This window comes from Echeneis naucrates, chromosome 5 (assembly GCF_900963305.1).
Source record: "Echeneis naucrates chromosome 5, fEcheNa1.1, whole genome shotgun sequence".
NCBI lineage: Eukaryota > Metazoa > Chordata > Actinopteri > Carangiformes > Echeneidae > Echeneis > Echeneis naucrates.
The window spans coordinates 9,149,085-9,164,761 of NC_042515.1; the positions used below are offsets into that span (position 1 = coordinate 9,149,085).

Below are 15,677 nucleotides of genomic sequence, written 5' to 3' on the forward strand. Positions count from 1 at the left end.
CAGTCTGACCCGGCAGTTAGAGCAGGACAAGCGAGGAGGAAGACGGACAGCAGGCAGGCAGGGGGCTTTCCCAAGCCAAGTTGTAGCACAACTCTCCCAATACTCTATAAATAAAGATTAGTAATGGAGTTCTGTAAAACCAAAGAAGTGCTCAGGACTGGCCATCGTGGTCTTGTCTGATCTTGAAGGTTTGCATGCTCTCCCTTTTTTGGTGCTCCAAAGGACATAAAACTGTGAAAACCCTTTTGATCTGACATTCTCACATTACACTCAAATGGCGTTTTATTAATCCGATAAGTTAGTAAAAATCATATTCATAGTTTATATGTTTTCATTTGTGACTGGAACGGCGGCGCTCTCCCTTTTTAAATTTTGTCTTATTATCCTGTTAAATCGTTTTTATTTTTGTCGGGAATCACGCTGATTAAAACGATGTTAAAGCTCACACTGAATATTGTTTAAAATGTAAGGCTGCCCAAATTCCCCACAGCACAGAGAGAAAGCACTTAACCTATAGAGCTGTTGTGGGTGGCTTTTGAGGAGAAGCTTTGTTTATGTATCTTGGTTTGGGTGACTGGTGGGTTTCAGTGAAAGACTCTCTGTGTAGTTCCCCCGATTTGTGGCTGCGGTGGAAAATTCTCATTTGGGATTTGAGTACACACGGCTTGAAAGCCTCGCAGTCAACACTTCATCAGTGAGCCAGGTCAACCAGCTCACTTCACACAACGGATGTACACATTCACATACACATACACAAACACTCACTCACTGACAAAGACACACACACACACACCATGTTCTCGCTCTCTCTCTCTCTCTCTCTCTCTCCCTCACACACACACATGCTCAGGCAGTCTAGCCAATCAGAGTAAAGTGGAGTAGGTCCCCCAGAAGTGGGTGGGAGAGCTGTTGAAACAGAAGTCTGTCTCAGGACACACAAATTTGGTGTTGACTTGGAGAACTTTTCTGCTTGCTACTCCTCAGCAATAACTTTTATTTTGAATCCTTTTTTTTTTTTTTTTCCCCCCTGAACTCTGGGGTCTATAAGGGCACAGCTTGGAATGGCTGAACTGGTGCGAATCCGTAAGAAACGACTGCAAATCCCCATCTCTAGGTAAGACAGGGGGCTAAAATTAGTAGCGAAAATAACACAGTCAGCTATCTACATGTTCAGCCGCTGTGTTAACGCACAGTAAGGTCTTTTTCCAACATCCCACATCTTTGAAATTAAGTTGTGTTCTGTGCATTAAGGCTATCTGATGTAGGAGTAATGTTCTTGTTCTGCAGCACTGGAAATTATACGACTCAAAATGCACCTTTCATCGAACAGTGATGACTGATAATGCATCACACCTTAGCAGATTGTAACTTGAGAGAGTTTGGCAAAAAATGGAAAGGTCATTCTTACCGCCAAAGTATCCTTGCAAAGTATGCTCAGTTAATCAAGACTGTATCCAAATATGTCGTAGCATGAAAGCAGACACTTGTTGCATGAACACCTATCTTACTCGCTGCTGTGGGAGGGAAATGTACTGCCGAGGTGATGGGTCATGTGGTTTTGTTTTGGTTAACACACTAATCTGTAGGTGTCTGCACAGCTCACAGCTTCAAATCTTGGGTGTTTTTTGGATTACTTTTTGACAGAAATTCATACATTTCTTTTGCAATGTTTGTTACTATTTACAAGTGTCATTTTACAACATTTTGTACTGAATTACATTGCAATCTGAGTAGGATTTAAGTGTTCGTTCCTTTTTTTTTTTTTTTTTTAAGAAGTATGATTTGTGCTGACATGCTGACAGAGATGATACTGTTCAAACGCGTCTACATTACTATGCTGATACGCTATTAGTAAGGATGACACTATGCAGTGTGTAGATTCAACAAAGTCCGAGCCAAAGGGAGATTTGCCTCTATAAACAAAGGTTCTCAAGTGCACTTGACGAGTAATTTCCTGTAAACCTCCTGTCAGAGGCTACTCTGCTGTGAACAGTTGGAACAGAAAAGACAGCGTTATCATGAAAGATTACTCTGGATTGAAAGTGAGCGGTGGCATTCAGATGTATGCTATTTTTATGACTCGACGGCTTTTGAAAGCCCTTGCCTGCGTGATAGACACTTGAAAAGCTGTGAGCATCTCATCCACAGGAGTTGGCTCCACAACGTGGTCTGGCCCTGTTTGTGCACAATCATTGTGGTCACAACACAATATGGGCAGCTCACCAAAACATTTTAGGGGTATTATCTGCGATATAACTGCATATCAACTAAACCCCACCTTTCAAAAAGGTCATAGAGAAAATAAAATCCCATTACAACATCTAGATTAAGTTTCTATAAACTGAGCGAGCGTTTCTTCATCAGATGCTGCATCATCTGTGATGAATTTATCACAAGCATAATAGTGCATTGTTACTGCAGGTGGACACCACTGAAGATGACATGAACTCCAGGCATTTCCTGTTTATTAAACTGTGGTAGATAAAATCATTTCAGCCATTTTTACTTTGTGTTTTGATTATATGTTTCAAAAGCAACAGTGAGCAACAGACCGAAACGCCAAAACACGATTCTCAACAGGGCCCATTTAGACAAAAAATCCATTACATAAGCCTCTGATAATGGGAAGTTTTCCTCTCATGGAAAATTTGGCACAAAAGATGCCCTTTTCCTACTGGCTTTCTTGGGACATCTTGGCATTTAAATCAAATGCACTCTTTCATTCAAGGGTATATATATACACATGCAATTTTTTTTTTTTTTTAGAAATCACCTCCTGAACTTTGACTCTCCCATAACATGAGGTACTGTCAATTAACAGAAAGCTTCAATCACACACAGTCATTTAGTGCAAAATTACATTTTCTTCTGCAGCTATTATTTTTATAGTTGTATCCAATGGTATTTAATGTGAAAATGTGAATGTTAATGTGTTTGATGCCAAACTGCTGTAACCTTCAACAATTTTCACACCACGATTGCTTATCAGCGGCCAATGTTTTCAGTGGCGAAGCAGCTTCCCTGCACTTTAGAAAAAAGGGCATCTCTTGTTTCATTCTGTTTTGATCACATCCCAATTCATGATCATATTCCCTTTCAGGCTGAGGAGCATGCTGAAACAGCTGGAGGAGAAAGATGTCGACTTTGAAGAGATCAAGAAGAATCTGGATTTCACAGCTTCTTTGCTAGAGGCAGTTTACCTCGATGGAACAAGGTAAGATATAGTTGGATGATATGCTTTTGAAAACAAAAGCTAATTTACTGACATTTTAGATCAATTCCCATCTATTCATGCTCTTGTTTCATATTTTCACATTTCACATGAAAATGGTTCTTTTTTTTAACCAGCAAAGCTTGAGAAATACAAAACCCAATTGTGATGCAAAAATAAATTATTTAAATTTTTTGTTCTTGAGAAATCTATTCCTCAAAGATTTAGCTGTTGATAATTTCCTTAAGCAGATGACCTTTAAGTCAGGCTACATACCTCTATATGTCATGGATCTCATTACAGCAGTAATCTCACATATCTACAATCTTCTTTTCCAAATATATTTTTCCACTTCTGGGACAGACATATAAGAGCAACACAACACTGATACAATTTTCACTGCGTATGGTAGACTTGAAATGGGGAAACCAGTTAGACTGGCCCTGTCCTAAAGAAGTTCATTTTGCCCACCACCTCCTTCAAGGTTTTTTTTTTTTTTTTTTGGGGGGGGGGGGGGGGGGGATCATGTCCTGTTTGTTTAATCAAAAAAAAAAATGGAGTTGTTTGGGTTGTGCGTTTAATGGCTGAGAGCAAGAATATCTTTGAGACTATCTTTGCAAATCAGAAGTGCATGATTAGCTCTTTAGGTCAGTCTCAGTTTAGTTGTCCAACTCTTACGTTTAGTTTCAGAGTCAACCTCATCCAGCTGTCAGTGAGCTACTATTTTTTTTTAAAGATGCTTTATGTAGTTTATGTCAGCCAACGAGCATTGGTTGTTATATAGTCACATGACATTGTGTTTGCAGGACAAGAGCTTAGAATACTTCCTCTGATGAGTGTTACTTCTTTATCCTGAGCTGACCGAAAGGGTAGACTCAACACTATTACGGTGTAGCATTACAAGGGAAAAGGCCAGAGATTGTTACCTAAGGAGAAGAAGAGATAGAAGTGGAGGTAAAACAAGAGTTAAAATTAGTGTCGTTTCAACCACTGGAGGCAGCCCTTGGTGACTAAAGGAATGAGGTTTGATGCTAAACTAAAGTTTTTTCTAGAACTTAGATCTTGCAAACTTAATGATTTTAGTTTCTTTTGATGTTCAGCTTGGCGACTTTAGCAATAACAGATCTGAAAAAACAAGACAAAACACTTTATATGTATATTTCTCTGTTTACTGCCAACGTTTCATCATGACTGTACTCTTCCACTGAAGATCGTCCAATTCAGGACTTGTGTCTATGTGGATGTCTGTTGTGCCTCTCAGGCAATGTCTGGACTCTGAAGATGATCTTCAGCAGCTGCAGTCAGACGGTGTGCCTTTGGAGGTCACTGACTGGCTGGCGTCCACCTTCACCCAGAGGGTTCGACGGCCTGCGCGGCGCTCAGATGAAAAGCCCAAGTTCCGCAGCATAGTCCATGCAGTGCAGGCTGGGATATTTGTGGAGAGGTATAACTATATATTGTGTCACTGTATTATATTTTGGGATGATTAAAAGGTTGATGTAATGAAACTTTTTTGAAACAAATGTTCCAGAAATCCTAATTGTGCCATTTTGTCAGGATTTTTAATACTTTGGTAGCAACAACGCAGCTACTGCAGAAAATATACAGAAGTGGTTATGTAGCTAAACATCTCTTTCATGACACCTAAATGCAATGATATAAAGAAATTATCATCTCATACCATAAAATTCCCATTGTAAATGATGGATTTCCATATCTGTACTATAACTCTAATATAAGCTCATACATTGTTGTGATTTTACAGCCGCAGAAAACACAGACAACTGTACTGCACTGTGAAACATTAACCTCCTTTCCTCTTTAAAACATCCTTCCAAAGAGGACAGGGACTTTGGAGGATTTATAAACAGCTCCTGAGTTGAGTTCACTGCACAGTGTCAACATCTGAACTTTAACTGAACTCAACATAAACATTGCATTATTCCAGGATGTTCAAGAGGGCCTACACTGCAGCCATGCCAGACCAACCGGCTGTGGTTGTAAAATGCCTCAGGGTAAGCCCCCACTCATCATAAGTCTCTTGGCGCATTGTGTGTTTTTGAAATAAATTAGGCATCACAAACGAAACAGTATAGACAACAGCACAACAACAAAGTACGCATCATAAATGCACTCTCTTCTCTTTGTCCCTGCAGGATGTCGACCGCTGGAGCTTTGATGTATTTGCACTGAATTCAGCCTGCTCTGATCATGCTCTACAAACTCTCTTCTTTGAGCTGATCACCAGATATGAACTCAACAGTCGTTTTAAGGTCTTTCATTTATTTATGTAGAATATGCAGTCAGCTACAATGCTACAATAGAAAGATATCCACAGGCATTACTGTAGTGTGTCTGTGTTTTGGATGATAAATAGTTAATATCATCATGACAGGCATATGGCTTTTCTGTAGTGTTTCAGGGATAATTTTTTTCCAAGTTATATTTACAAACTGATACAAACCCCTTAAACCTTGAACTTTTACACACCATTTTAATGATTACATAATGTCATTTTCAGATCCCCATCTCATGCTTGACAGAGTTTCTGTCTGCGCTGGAGAGAGGATACTGCAAATACAACAACCCTTATCACAGCCACGTCCATGCTGCTGATGTGACTCAGACACTGCACTGCCTGCTGCTGCGCTCAGGACTTGTGGTACACTCACTCCCCTGAATGCTTAGCATTTTAAGCTCCTGATGTTTTGCTGTTTTGACCCCCTGTGTCAGCAAATTCGGTGAAACATACCAACGAACAAGTCACAATTCTTCTGTCTGTGAGTCTGTGACATGTGGCTGAGCCCCAAAATGATCAAGTCTCAGTAAGACATATTGTCTCTACGACTCTAAGCCGCAGTACTGGCATTGGTTTGACGACAGTGATCACACATACAGGATAACCCTGTTTAAGTACGGTTAGTGCAGGCACAACATGAAAAAAGTCACTTAAATATATCTGTACTGGAGTGCACCACCTCCAGGAAGTAGCTGTAAGCTCAGAACCTTAAGCTGCAACCTAAAAAAAAAACAAACAAACAAAAAAAAAACCTTCTCTGCCCTATTCTGCTTATATATGTCATAAGTGCCAGCAGTTACAATGCAAGAGGTACGCAGCGCGCCTTTTGACGTCATCACAAAGCGACGCCCACAGGTAGAACCTATTGGAGTACACGTTAAGCTAGAACGGCAGCTCAGCAACCCTAACATTAAAATGTTAAACATTTTAAACACCAAACATAATCCTTCCACAGCTTTGGATTCATGTCAAGCTTTGTAACTCTGTAGAGTGTAACTGCAGCAGCACGGAGTCTCTCCTGAACACCAACACCTGTTCGCCATCAGAGCCGTCGGCACCGATAAACTCCACCCCCACAGGCCTCCAGAGGCCACACAGCGCTCACATACCTCGGCTCCGTGTTTCAGGAAACTTCCGTCCAAAGCAAAGTGATCGGAGAATCCCAGAGCCGCTCCCTCATTTCCGTCACCATGGTGGACGCGTAGTGTCGCCTCCAGCTGCGGCCAAATATCCCGCCCCCTTTATATGATGGGGGCGGAGCTGTGATCCGCAGTGCGAAAGGCCGATGTTCGATTCCCACATCCGACCCCCCCCATGCACACACTACACACACTACACACACTACACACACATGCCGTCACCACTAGTGCACCGACGTTGCCGCGAGCTTGTGACGTAATCGCAAACCTAGCCCCCACTGAAGCACACAGGGCGAGACTTTATTAGTAAATTGGAGTTTACTCACTTTATTCAAAGATACAGTATTTCTCAATTTTATATGCGTGTGTGTGTGTGTGTGTGTGTGTGTGTGTATTAGACAACAGTGGAGGCCTTTTGTACTTTGTTTAAGCCCATGTCAAAATGCAAACTAGAAGGGCTACCAAAGAAACAAACCTTTTCCTGTCAAAGTGCAGCATACTTCATCTGCCTGCCGTGTGTTTCTGTAGCACTGGCTGACCGAGCTGGAGGTGATGGCGTCACTCTTTGCTGCTGCCATCCATGACTACGAACACACTGGGACCACAAACAACTTTCACATCCACACTAAGTGAGCTCTTTTGTTTTTTATATATATATATTTTTTACATATTTTAACCCAGTTTTATAATCCCCCTGGCCATATGTATACTGCATCCTGTTATGGAACTGTAGAATAATAAGACATGTTAGAAAGAGTTTGGTTGAATTACAAAATAGATCTTTGCGCTATAAAGAAGGAGAGAGAGAGAGAGGAGAGACTGTGTGAGAGAGAGCGCATACTCTAAAGCAAACACATTATCATGGAGGGAAAACAGTATTTTTAGATGCTGATTTTCCTCATAGGAGGGATGAAAAACGCAGTCTCTTGGCACCCGTCATCATCTTCATCATGCTTTATTCTGGGAATAAATCACAAAGATGCTTGTCCATAATGGCAGAACATATCTTAGCAAGGCCAGCTAGCTGCACAACACTTATCGCTGAGTCTAAAGCACTGTGAGACATGCAGTTAGAACTCTGCTTTTGGCTGCATTAAAAAGAAATATTGGCAATGATCATCTTGAATATAGATTCATATTGGGGAAAAACGTCCATAAAATCCTTTTAAACATTTCCTTTCCACTATCAGTCTGTCCACATTCATATGACTGTTTGTCAAATTGACCGTGTATTTTCATTGTAATGGGAGAAAAACAATCCATTTCAAATTCAGTAATTATAACTAATACATTGTAGTCCAAGTCGGCAATGAAGTCGAACTTAAAAATTGTTCACAGGCAAGCAAACAATTTCCTATAAAAAGAAAAGAAAAAGTGAGCCAACATCGTCCCACAAGCTTCACAACAGGTGATAAATAAGCAACATCCTGCCTGAAGAGCTGCTTTGAGGAGAGGTTCAGATAGAAAGCATTCTAATTTTCTAATTGTCTTCAGTAGAGCTGGTGAGGTGCTGGTGTAAATGAAGATGGAATTGACCAGGGGATATAAATATTGAAATGCGGTTTTCATTTTCATTTTCAAGTTGAAACAAAAATATATTTTCTTATTGCCCCAAAATGAGCTTAATGAAATATAAATAAAAAATGTTGCTCTATCACATTTCCAATGTGGAGTAGACTTGGAAATAAATATGATAAAAAATTCTGAGGTTTTCCATTTCCATTTTGTTCTTGTCATAGATTGGCCACACGAGGGAAAATGCTAATTGAATCATTACATTTTCATTACACCTTTGTCCCAAAAAGCACAAACACTTTTTAAAAGTTAAAATGCTATTGAGGAATTGCTTTCACATTTGAAATTCTGCCCCCATATGCATCCATACATTCCAGTGGAGTGAAATATCTGGTACGTCTCTATTTTATCTAGAGTGTCAGAGTATTTCACCTTGACTTTTTGCAGTGCACCTCTGATAAAGTGGATTATGTAAATTCTGGCAAAGAAATTTGGATATTAGTTAATCAACTTGCTACATCGAGTCATTAAAAACCCTTTGTTTTTATCACCCAGTTTTTTTTTTTTTTTTTATCACATCCCACTAAACCCGTCACTATAGACCTACAGTCCTTGTGTTTAACTGGCAGTGTTGCATACACATTGTATTTACCGATGCATTCGTTTTTTTTCTCTTCACTTTCCTTTCTCTTTTCTCTCCCTCACCTTCCATCTGTTTTCCAGGTCGGAGTTTGCATTGATCTACAATGACAGGTCTGTGCAGGAAAGCCATCACCTAAGTGCAGCGTTTCGGCTGCTGCAAGATGACCAAAAGAACATCTTCATTAATTTGTCACGAGAAGAATGGATGTAAGATGCAACGTTACATCCAGACCAAAAAAGAGTAATATTTTTGTTTTGTTTAAATGAAGCTGCCATTGTTTGATCACTCTGCGTAATTCACCAGTGATCAAAAAATTACAGAGACCAGAGGCCATCTCTTACCATCTCCACCAACCTTTCAGTCGACAGGTAGGCAGAGGGCTTGAAGTGGAAAACCAAAGTGCTCTCTCCACCTACATATCCTTACAGCTAAATGTTACAAATTCTTTTCTGTTCTGAGAGATCACTTCCTGTAATACAGAGAGAGGACAACCTTTTAAGAGTTTAGAACAAACACCAAACAACTTTTCTTCAGTGAGCACGTTTGAATTATAAGTGCAAGGATATATGGGCTGGAGAATATCTTATGATTGCTAATATGGACATTTGCTGAACAAGACAAAGACACAGTGAGTTATTATCTGTACAGCCTGCAGTGCCTTGTTGACTCGAAATGCCATTTAAAAGTCCAAACACGAACACTGAATCAGTGCAACTAATGAATATTACCTGTACAGCTACAACTAAAGTCTGAAGTGTCAGTAGCTTTCTTTCTGTTCGATAGACTTCCATTTTCCTCTTCTAATTGTATTCAAAACACATAAGTGGGAACATGGGCTCTGTAGTTTTAGTCCATCCCACACACCATACTATAAAAAAACCTGCTTACGCAACCAAAAGTGTGTTAATCTAAAATTAGTCCTCAATAAATAAAAAAACACAATTAGCTCTTATTTTAGCAATGTTTACTAAAAGCTGCAGTGTCCAACTATTTCAGGAAAAAGTTTTAGCTTTACAAGGGGAAAAAAAAGAAACAATTATACTTTGAACTTCAAACTTTTTGTTACTGCTATTACATGGAAATATAAACAGCACATGGATTGGCAGCGATGGGGACATTAACTCTCATGAGCGTAACTGCCTGTCAGGCATGAATTGTTTGATCGTGAACACTTTCCAAAGACCTCCAAAGATAAAAAAAAAAAAAAAAAAAGAAAAAGAAAAAGAAAGAAGACCCCATTATTGATCAATACAACATAACTTACTGGTAAGTGACTCATACAGTAATCAGCAGTGGAATACATGTGAGTCACATCTGCTTCCTCTGACAAACAGGGAAGTGATCATTGAGATCAAATCCTGGTGACCACGTCCCTGATCATTGGAGGAAGCAGTCCACTTTTTAACATCATATTGTATCAGTAGCAGCTGAAGTAATTGTCAGCTATGATTGAAGGTCATCGCTCATGAAGTTGAACTAAATTAGCAAAATTTGTATTCTTTTTCTGCGATTGAAAACAACCCTCATGTCGAACTTGTGAAGAGGAAATATCTATACTGTGTATGCAGCTTTCATCCTCACGGTGGGTGATGCTTGGAGCACCATATAAACAGTATGTTATTCGTTTATGAGCTCTGCAGATACCAGCAGAGATCGACACCAGCACTATGCTCTTATGGGTTTTTCTAGCATAAAGTGTTACCATGGGAACAAGAAAATCCATCAGTAAATTTTAAAAGGTTACAATCCCACTGAGTCTTCCTGCTTGCCTTTTTCACTCTATTTAATTCGGAGCCGTCATTCAAGGTAGTCTAATGAGCTTGTTTACTGCTTTGCGTGTTTTTGTTGTAGGGAACTGAGATCACTGGTTATAGAGATGGTTTTGTCAACGGACATGTCCTCCCACCTACTCCAAGTCAAAGCGATGAAATCTTGTCTACAACAACAAGAGCGGTAACACAAACTGACTGTGGTGTTGTTGCGTCATCACAAGGTTACAAAATGAATGTTCATTGCAGATCCAGCTGATAAGCACTACTGTATCCTACTGAGGCAGAAAGGCTAATTATTATCACCCTCCAGTATCAAGTCTGCTTTTCAGAGAAGTCAACAGCACAGCAACAAGAACGAAACATGCATTATTCTTTCTTCAACAGGATTGACAAGCCCAAAGCACTGTCTTTGTTATTGCACACGGCTGACATAAGCCATCCGTCCAAGCCTTGGGCTCTGCACTCTCGCTGGACCAAAGCTCTGATGGAGGAGTTTTTCAGGCAGGTAGGAGCTCTAACGTACCCGAATCATTCACATGACTTTTCTTTTCTTTTCTTTTGTTAAACACAGCATAAAATACGTTTAAATGCAACCATTGCCATCAAATATCATTTGTAATCGTTTGAAATCATCTGAAAATTGACCTCAAACATCAGCCAGGAAATTAAAGCGTAATCACAAAGTAGCCTTTCAAATGGCTAATAACCAAAGAGGGATTTAAAAAAAGAAATAATTGCAAGGACAGTAAAATAAATTTTGTGGCTGGGTGACTTCAATCTGATTAAAAATTTGTGAGTGGAGCTGAAACTGGCCTGTGGAAATCCAGCAGACAATTTATTGTGGGGAGGCTACGTGATCATAGGAATACAACCAAACAATAAAATATTGTTTAGAAACTCTTGACACTGTGACTCATATGAAAGAAACAGAAGCATAAAAAACCCCCAACTCTCTATGTAACATTTCACATTCTTTGGGGCCTTGATTCTAACCTACTTTATCAGCCAAAGTTAACTAAGAGTAAAAATAATTGGATTCAGTGGAATTAAGCAAATCAACTAACATCAACAGATGCACTGCAATAACAGAAAACATGGCAACATTTCAATGTGGCATCTTTACTCATGTGGCCATTGAAAGGAAAAGCTTTTGTTCTTCTTTTCAGAAACAATATCTTCAAAGCATTCCCACCTTTTCTATCTGATATGTATACTTCAATCTGTTATGACTCAAAAGGGTCGGAGGCCTAATAGCTTTGTGGATTATTTACCTGCAATTCTGAATGAGTGGGAAACATTAAGAAATGAAGGACTCTCCGTCCTTGTGAAATTTTGGCACGGGGGGGGGGGGGGGGGGGGGGGGGGGGACTTGTAGCTTGTGCCTGCTGTCTGTAAGATGTGAACTGTCGATCATGAATTCTTACGACCTGCTCAAAATGCCATTTTAAAGTAAAAGCGCACCGGGCCTTGCCAAAAGGCAGAGAAGGAATTGGCAGGCTCTGAGAAACTGGCACTTTAAGTGAGTGGGGTTTCAGTAAATACAGAAATAACTTGCTATGTATTTTCATCTCCTCTCTGGGTTTTCTGTTTTCACTGCCTGAATTGAAAATGAAATAGAATACGGGAGATGTCGCGTAGCCCTGTTTCTCTTTGATAGTAGCATGTAAGAAAAGCATTCTTGATGTTTTTTTGTTTCTTTTTTTCTAAGCGCTTGCATGGATTTCTTTGATGAGTAAGAACAATAAATCTCATTGGTGGTGTTATGGCCGGTGAAATCAAGCAGTCTTTACAACGTTATTTTCAGCCAACGTGTGAGATGCCTTTAAGATATCTTCTTTCTCTTTCTGTCTTTGTGAGGGCGATAGAGAGGCAGAGCTCGACCTGCCCTTCTCTCCTTTGTGTGATCGAAAAACCACCCCAGTAGCCGAGTCCCAAATTGGTATGTCTCACCAAACAATTTCCAAAAACCTGTTTTCTTGTCGAGGATGTATTCCAGTTTCTCTTTTTTCCTTTGAAGACATGAAGACTCAGTAAATATATTGTATTGAATAAGCACAACTTTCATAATTTGTTCTCTTTCAGTTCTCTCTATAGATGTAACAAGTGGCAAGCTTTAGTTTAGTGATGATGAGACCCTTAAAACCTTTTTAAAATGTATCATTTTTAAAGCCCAGAAGCATCACGCTTTCACATGCATTTCACATTACTCTTGCAGGTTTCATAGACTTCATAGTGCATCCTACGTTTTCTCTGCTGACGGACATGGCTGAAAAAATAGTGATTCCTTTGGTGGAGGAGAATCCAGGACCGCCAGACCCCTGCAACAGACACAGGTATCTACACCAGCAGGGCATGTATCACAGTGGCACCTGTTTAGATTTAACACACTGTTAACTGAAGGCTAACACCAGAGAACCACTTTTTTGGAACCAAACTTGTCAATTTCCTTGCCTGGAGTTGGATGTCAGTTGTTTTATATGATGCCGCAGTGTATTGGTGACTATGAATTCCCTGTAAGTGTCAGTGTGAAAGGCTGTTTGTCTCTCAATGCTGGCCGTGTGACGGACTGGCTGCCTGTCCAGGGAGGCCCCGCCCTCTCCAGGGGTATAGAAAATGATGGACGGATGGAGTTTAGTCTGTTACTTTGCACCAAATAGTTTTTACAAATTGCTCAGGATACAGGTAGGATATATTGCTAATTAGTGATCTTTGGAGGTCCTTTAATGGATTTTGTTTCCACCGTACAGTGTCAGACACGTCCGTGTCAAGCCAACAAGCTTGAAATGGCTAGCTATTTATCAAAACATGAGCTATGAGATTGATGTCAATCTTTTTATCCAACTCCTCACCCTAAGACAGCAAATGACTGAATATCCCCACATTTTTTACCAATTCCAATAAGACACATTTAAATTTCATTGAACCAAATGAGCAAGAAAATGAAGTGAGAAGGATTAAAAGGAGCTAAAAAATTGGAAATAAATACTGTTGGTATATCATCGACAGTAATCTTTGGAAGGAAAGCTCCCGGGGTCTGCAGTGGAGTCTCGCTCACATCACAGCTGAGCTGGTGAGTTTCCGCTCCACATGGACACGGCACACCGAAGACAACAAAGTCAAATGGAAGGAAAATGGCTCCAATGGTATGTTACAGTGTGTTCATTCGTTTTCGTAGAGAGTATATAGCCTACAATGAGAGATCAAAGACCTTCTTGGGGTCTTAATAAGCATTTCACCACAGAAGAGATCGATTTCAAAGAGTTTTATTGGTTTTGTTGATGTGATTCAGTAGCTTTTCAGTATTTGAAGAGGTTTTTACAGAGTGAAAGTCCTGGACATTGTTTTACGCTGTCATCATTTGTGCTGTTTTAATGTCAAACTTGAATTGATCACCTATGAAATGTTTGACAACCTCAGCTAAAACAAAATTAAAGACTGTTTTCATTCTGAGATAAGTGACTTATTTGGCAGGAACAAAGCCACTTGACTCCATGATGTGCTCAGTCTCCCTGATTTGATTTGTTGTCTAGATTCATTTCAGAGTGATCTCATGAGCAGTATTAACAGGTCCCGATATTGTTTCCTTTTCGGCTTAACAAAATTTTCCTTCGCCTTTTCCAATATTCTCCTTCCCCCAGGATTTTCAGATCCCAGACTGACAAAAGAACAAAGCTCCAGACAAGAGGAGCTGTCAGAAGAATCTCCGCAAGAGACCACCCCAAACACAAACCAGTAGACAGGAGTTTGTTCACCATAAGTGCATCGTTGAGCCAGTGTTTGCAACAAAACCACAGTGCCTTCTTACATAATGATTTATGGTAGATGGGATTGGGGGCGTGGCTGGGGTTAAAGTTAGCGTCATCTTCCCAAGGTAAGATGCTGTGTCATCACAGAAATGTCTTCATGTCTTATTTCAAGTGTAGTATGCGATGCTAATTTAAATGCAAAGTGTACATGCTGGCCATGTTATACAATGTAGTCTTTTAATTTAATTTGCCACCAAAACACTTTTGTAGTTTTGAATGTACACAAATCATTTAACCTTTCAATAAACCTTGAAAACCTCAAAGTAGCTTAAATTTGTGTATTTTTTCCTAGAGGAATGGATGTTTGTAAAGTCCAAAGCATCTCCACTGAAAGCCTGTTGTCCTGCCGCGTTGCCTCATGCCTTTGATGCCATCAGTTTCACTTCTCTACTCTTCCAGCAGGGCGGGCTGTAGAGCTAAGATTTGAACTATTGGCTGGAAAGTAACCGAGAGGCCGTCAGATTCAAACCCACTTCCTGATTCTCATAAGTGACAGTTAAGCAGTTTACAAACACCTTTTCAGTGCCCCCATTTTATGGCGGAGAAGCTGAATGAGGCTCTTCCATATCTGAGTCAACCTAACAAAATATGCACACGTATCACTGACACACACTATTTAGGCTGCTGGACCAGTTCTAGGTTCTAATGGAGTGAGGTAGCAAACAAAACTAAGCCAGAGACCAGATACTTCAAATGCAAAAGCCGGCAGTTTACTGAAAATGAACAAGAATAAAATACACAAATAACATTGAAATCAACCTGCAGGTGCCAAAAATAGATTTCTGTACCTTTTACCTCTTTTTTCTAGGTTAGAAATAATTTAGTTCAGGTAACCCACCCAAGTTAGACAGTTTATTTAGTTTAGATAGGTTAGTTGTCTTAGACCAGTCTATAACTACCTTATGTGAGGTTAAGCTATTCTAGTTCAATTATCTTAAGTTAACTCTTTTTTCTCCTTCTCATAAATGAATCAAATTGAAGCGCAACACTTATACATCTAATCGCAATAATGACAATTATGAAAAACAAAATATGAAAATATGAAAAGATGTAACACTTCAACTCAAAGTTCAAAGGTCAGTATCTGTACTTCAGTTCAGAGTTCAGTCTTTATGAGTTCAGATCTGTGTGTAGTCCCCTCACACACACACACACACACACACACATACACATACACACACTCTTCTTCTAATCTCAACTCAACAACCGGAATAACACACACACACAAAAAACCCCTGACCTGTACGGCAAGTCATACGAGAAATAAATCAATTTGTAAATATAAATCATAT

The 15,677-nt window shown here is 39.8% G+C and overlaps 1 protein-coding gene across 1 annotated transcript; it reads left to right on the forward strand.

Moving 5' to 3' along the window:
• Window positions 1–1,014: 1,014 nt before the first annotated feature.
• LOC115043530 (calcium/calmodulin-dependent 3',5'-cyclic nucleotide phosphodiesterase 1B) lies at window positions 1,015–14,639 on the forward strand. The gene is made up of 14 exons (XM_029502085.1): window positions 1,015–1,114; window positions 3,101–3,214; window positions 4,473–4,655; window positions 5,160–5,226; window positions 5,368–5,484; window positions 5,733–5,873; window positions 7,178–7,278; window positions 8,888–9,013; window positions 10,659–10,760; window positions 10,964–11,084; window positions 12,437–12,518; window positions 12,795–12,912; window positions 13,586–13,722; window positions 14,218–14,639. The coding sequence occupies exons 1-14, from the start codon at window positions 1,062–1,064 to the stop codon at window positions 14,313–14,315; spliced, it is 1,560 nt and encodes a 519-aa protein (XP_029357945.1). The 5' UTR covers window positions 1,015–1,061; the 3' UTR covers window positions 14,316–14,639.
• Window positions 14,640–15,677: the final 1,038 nt, after the last annotated feature.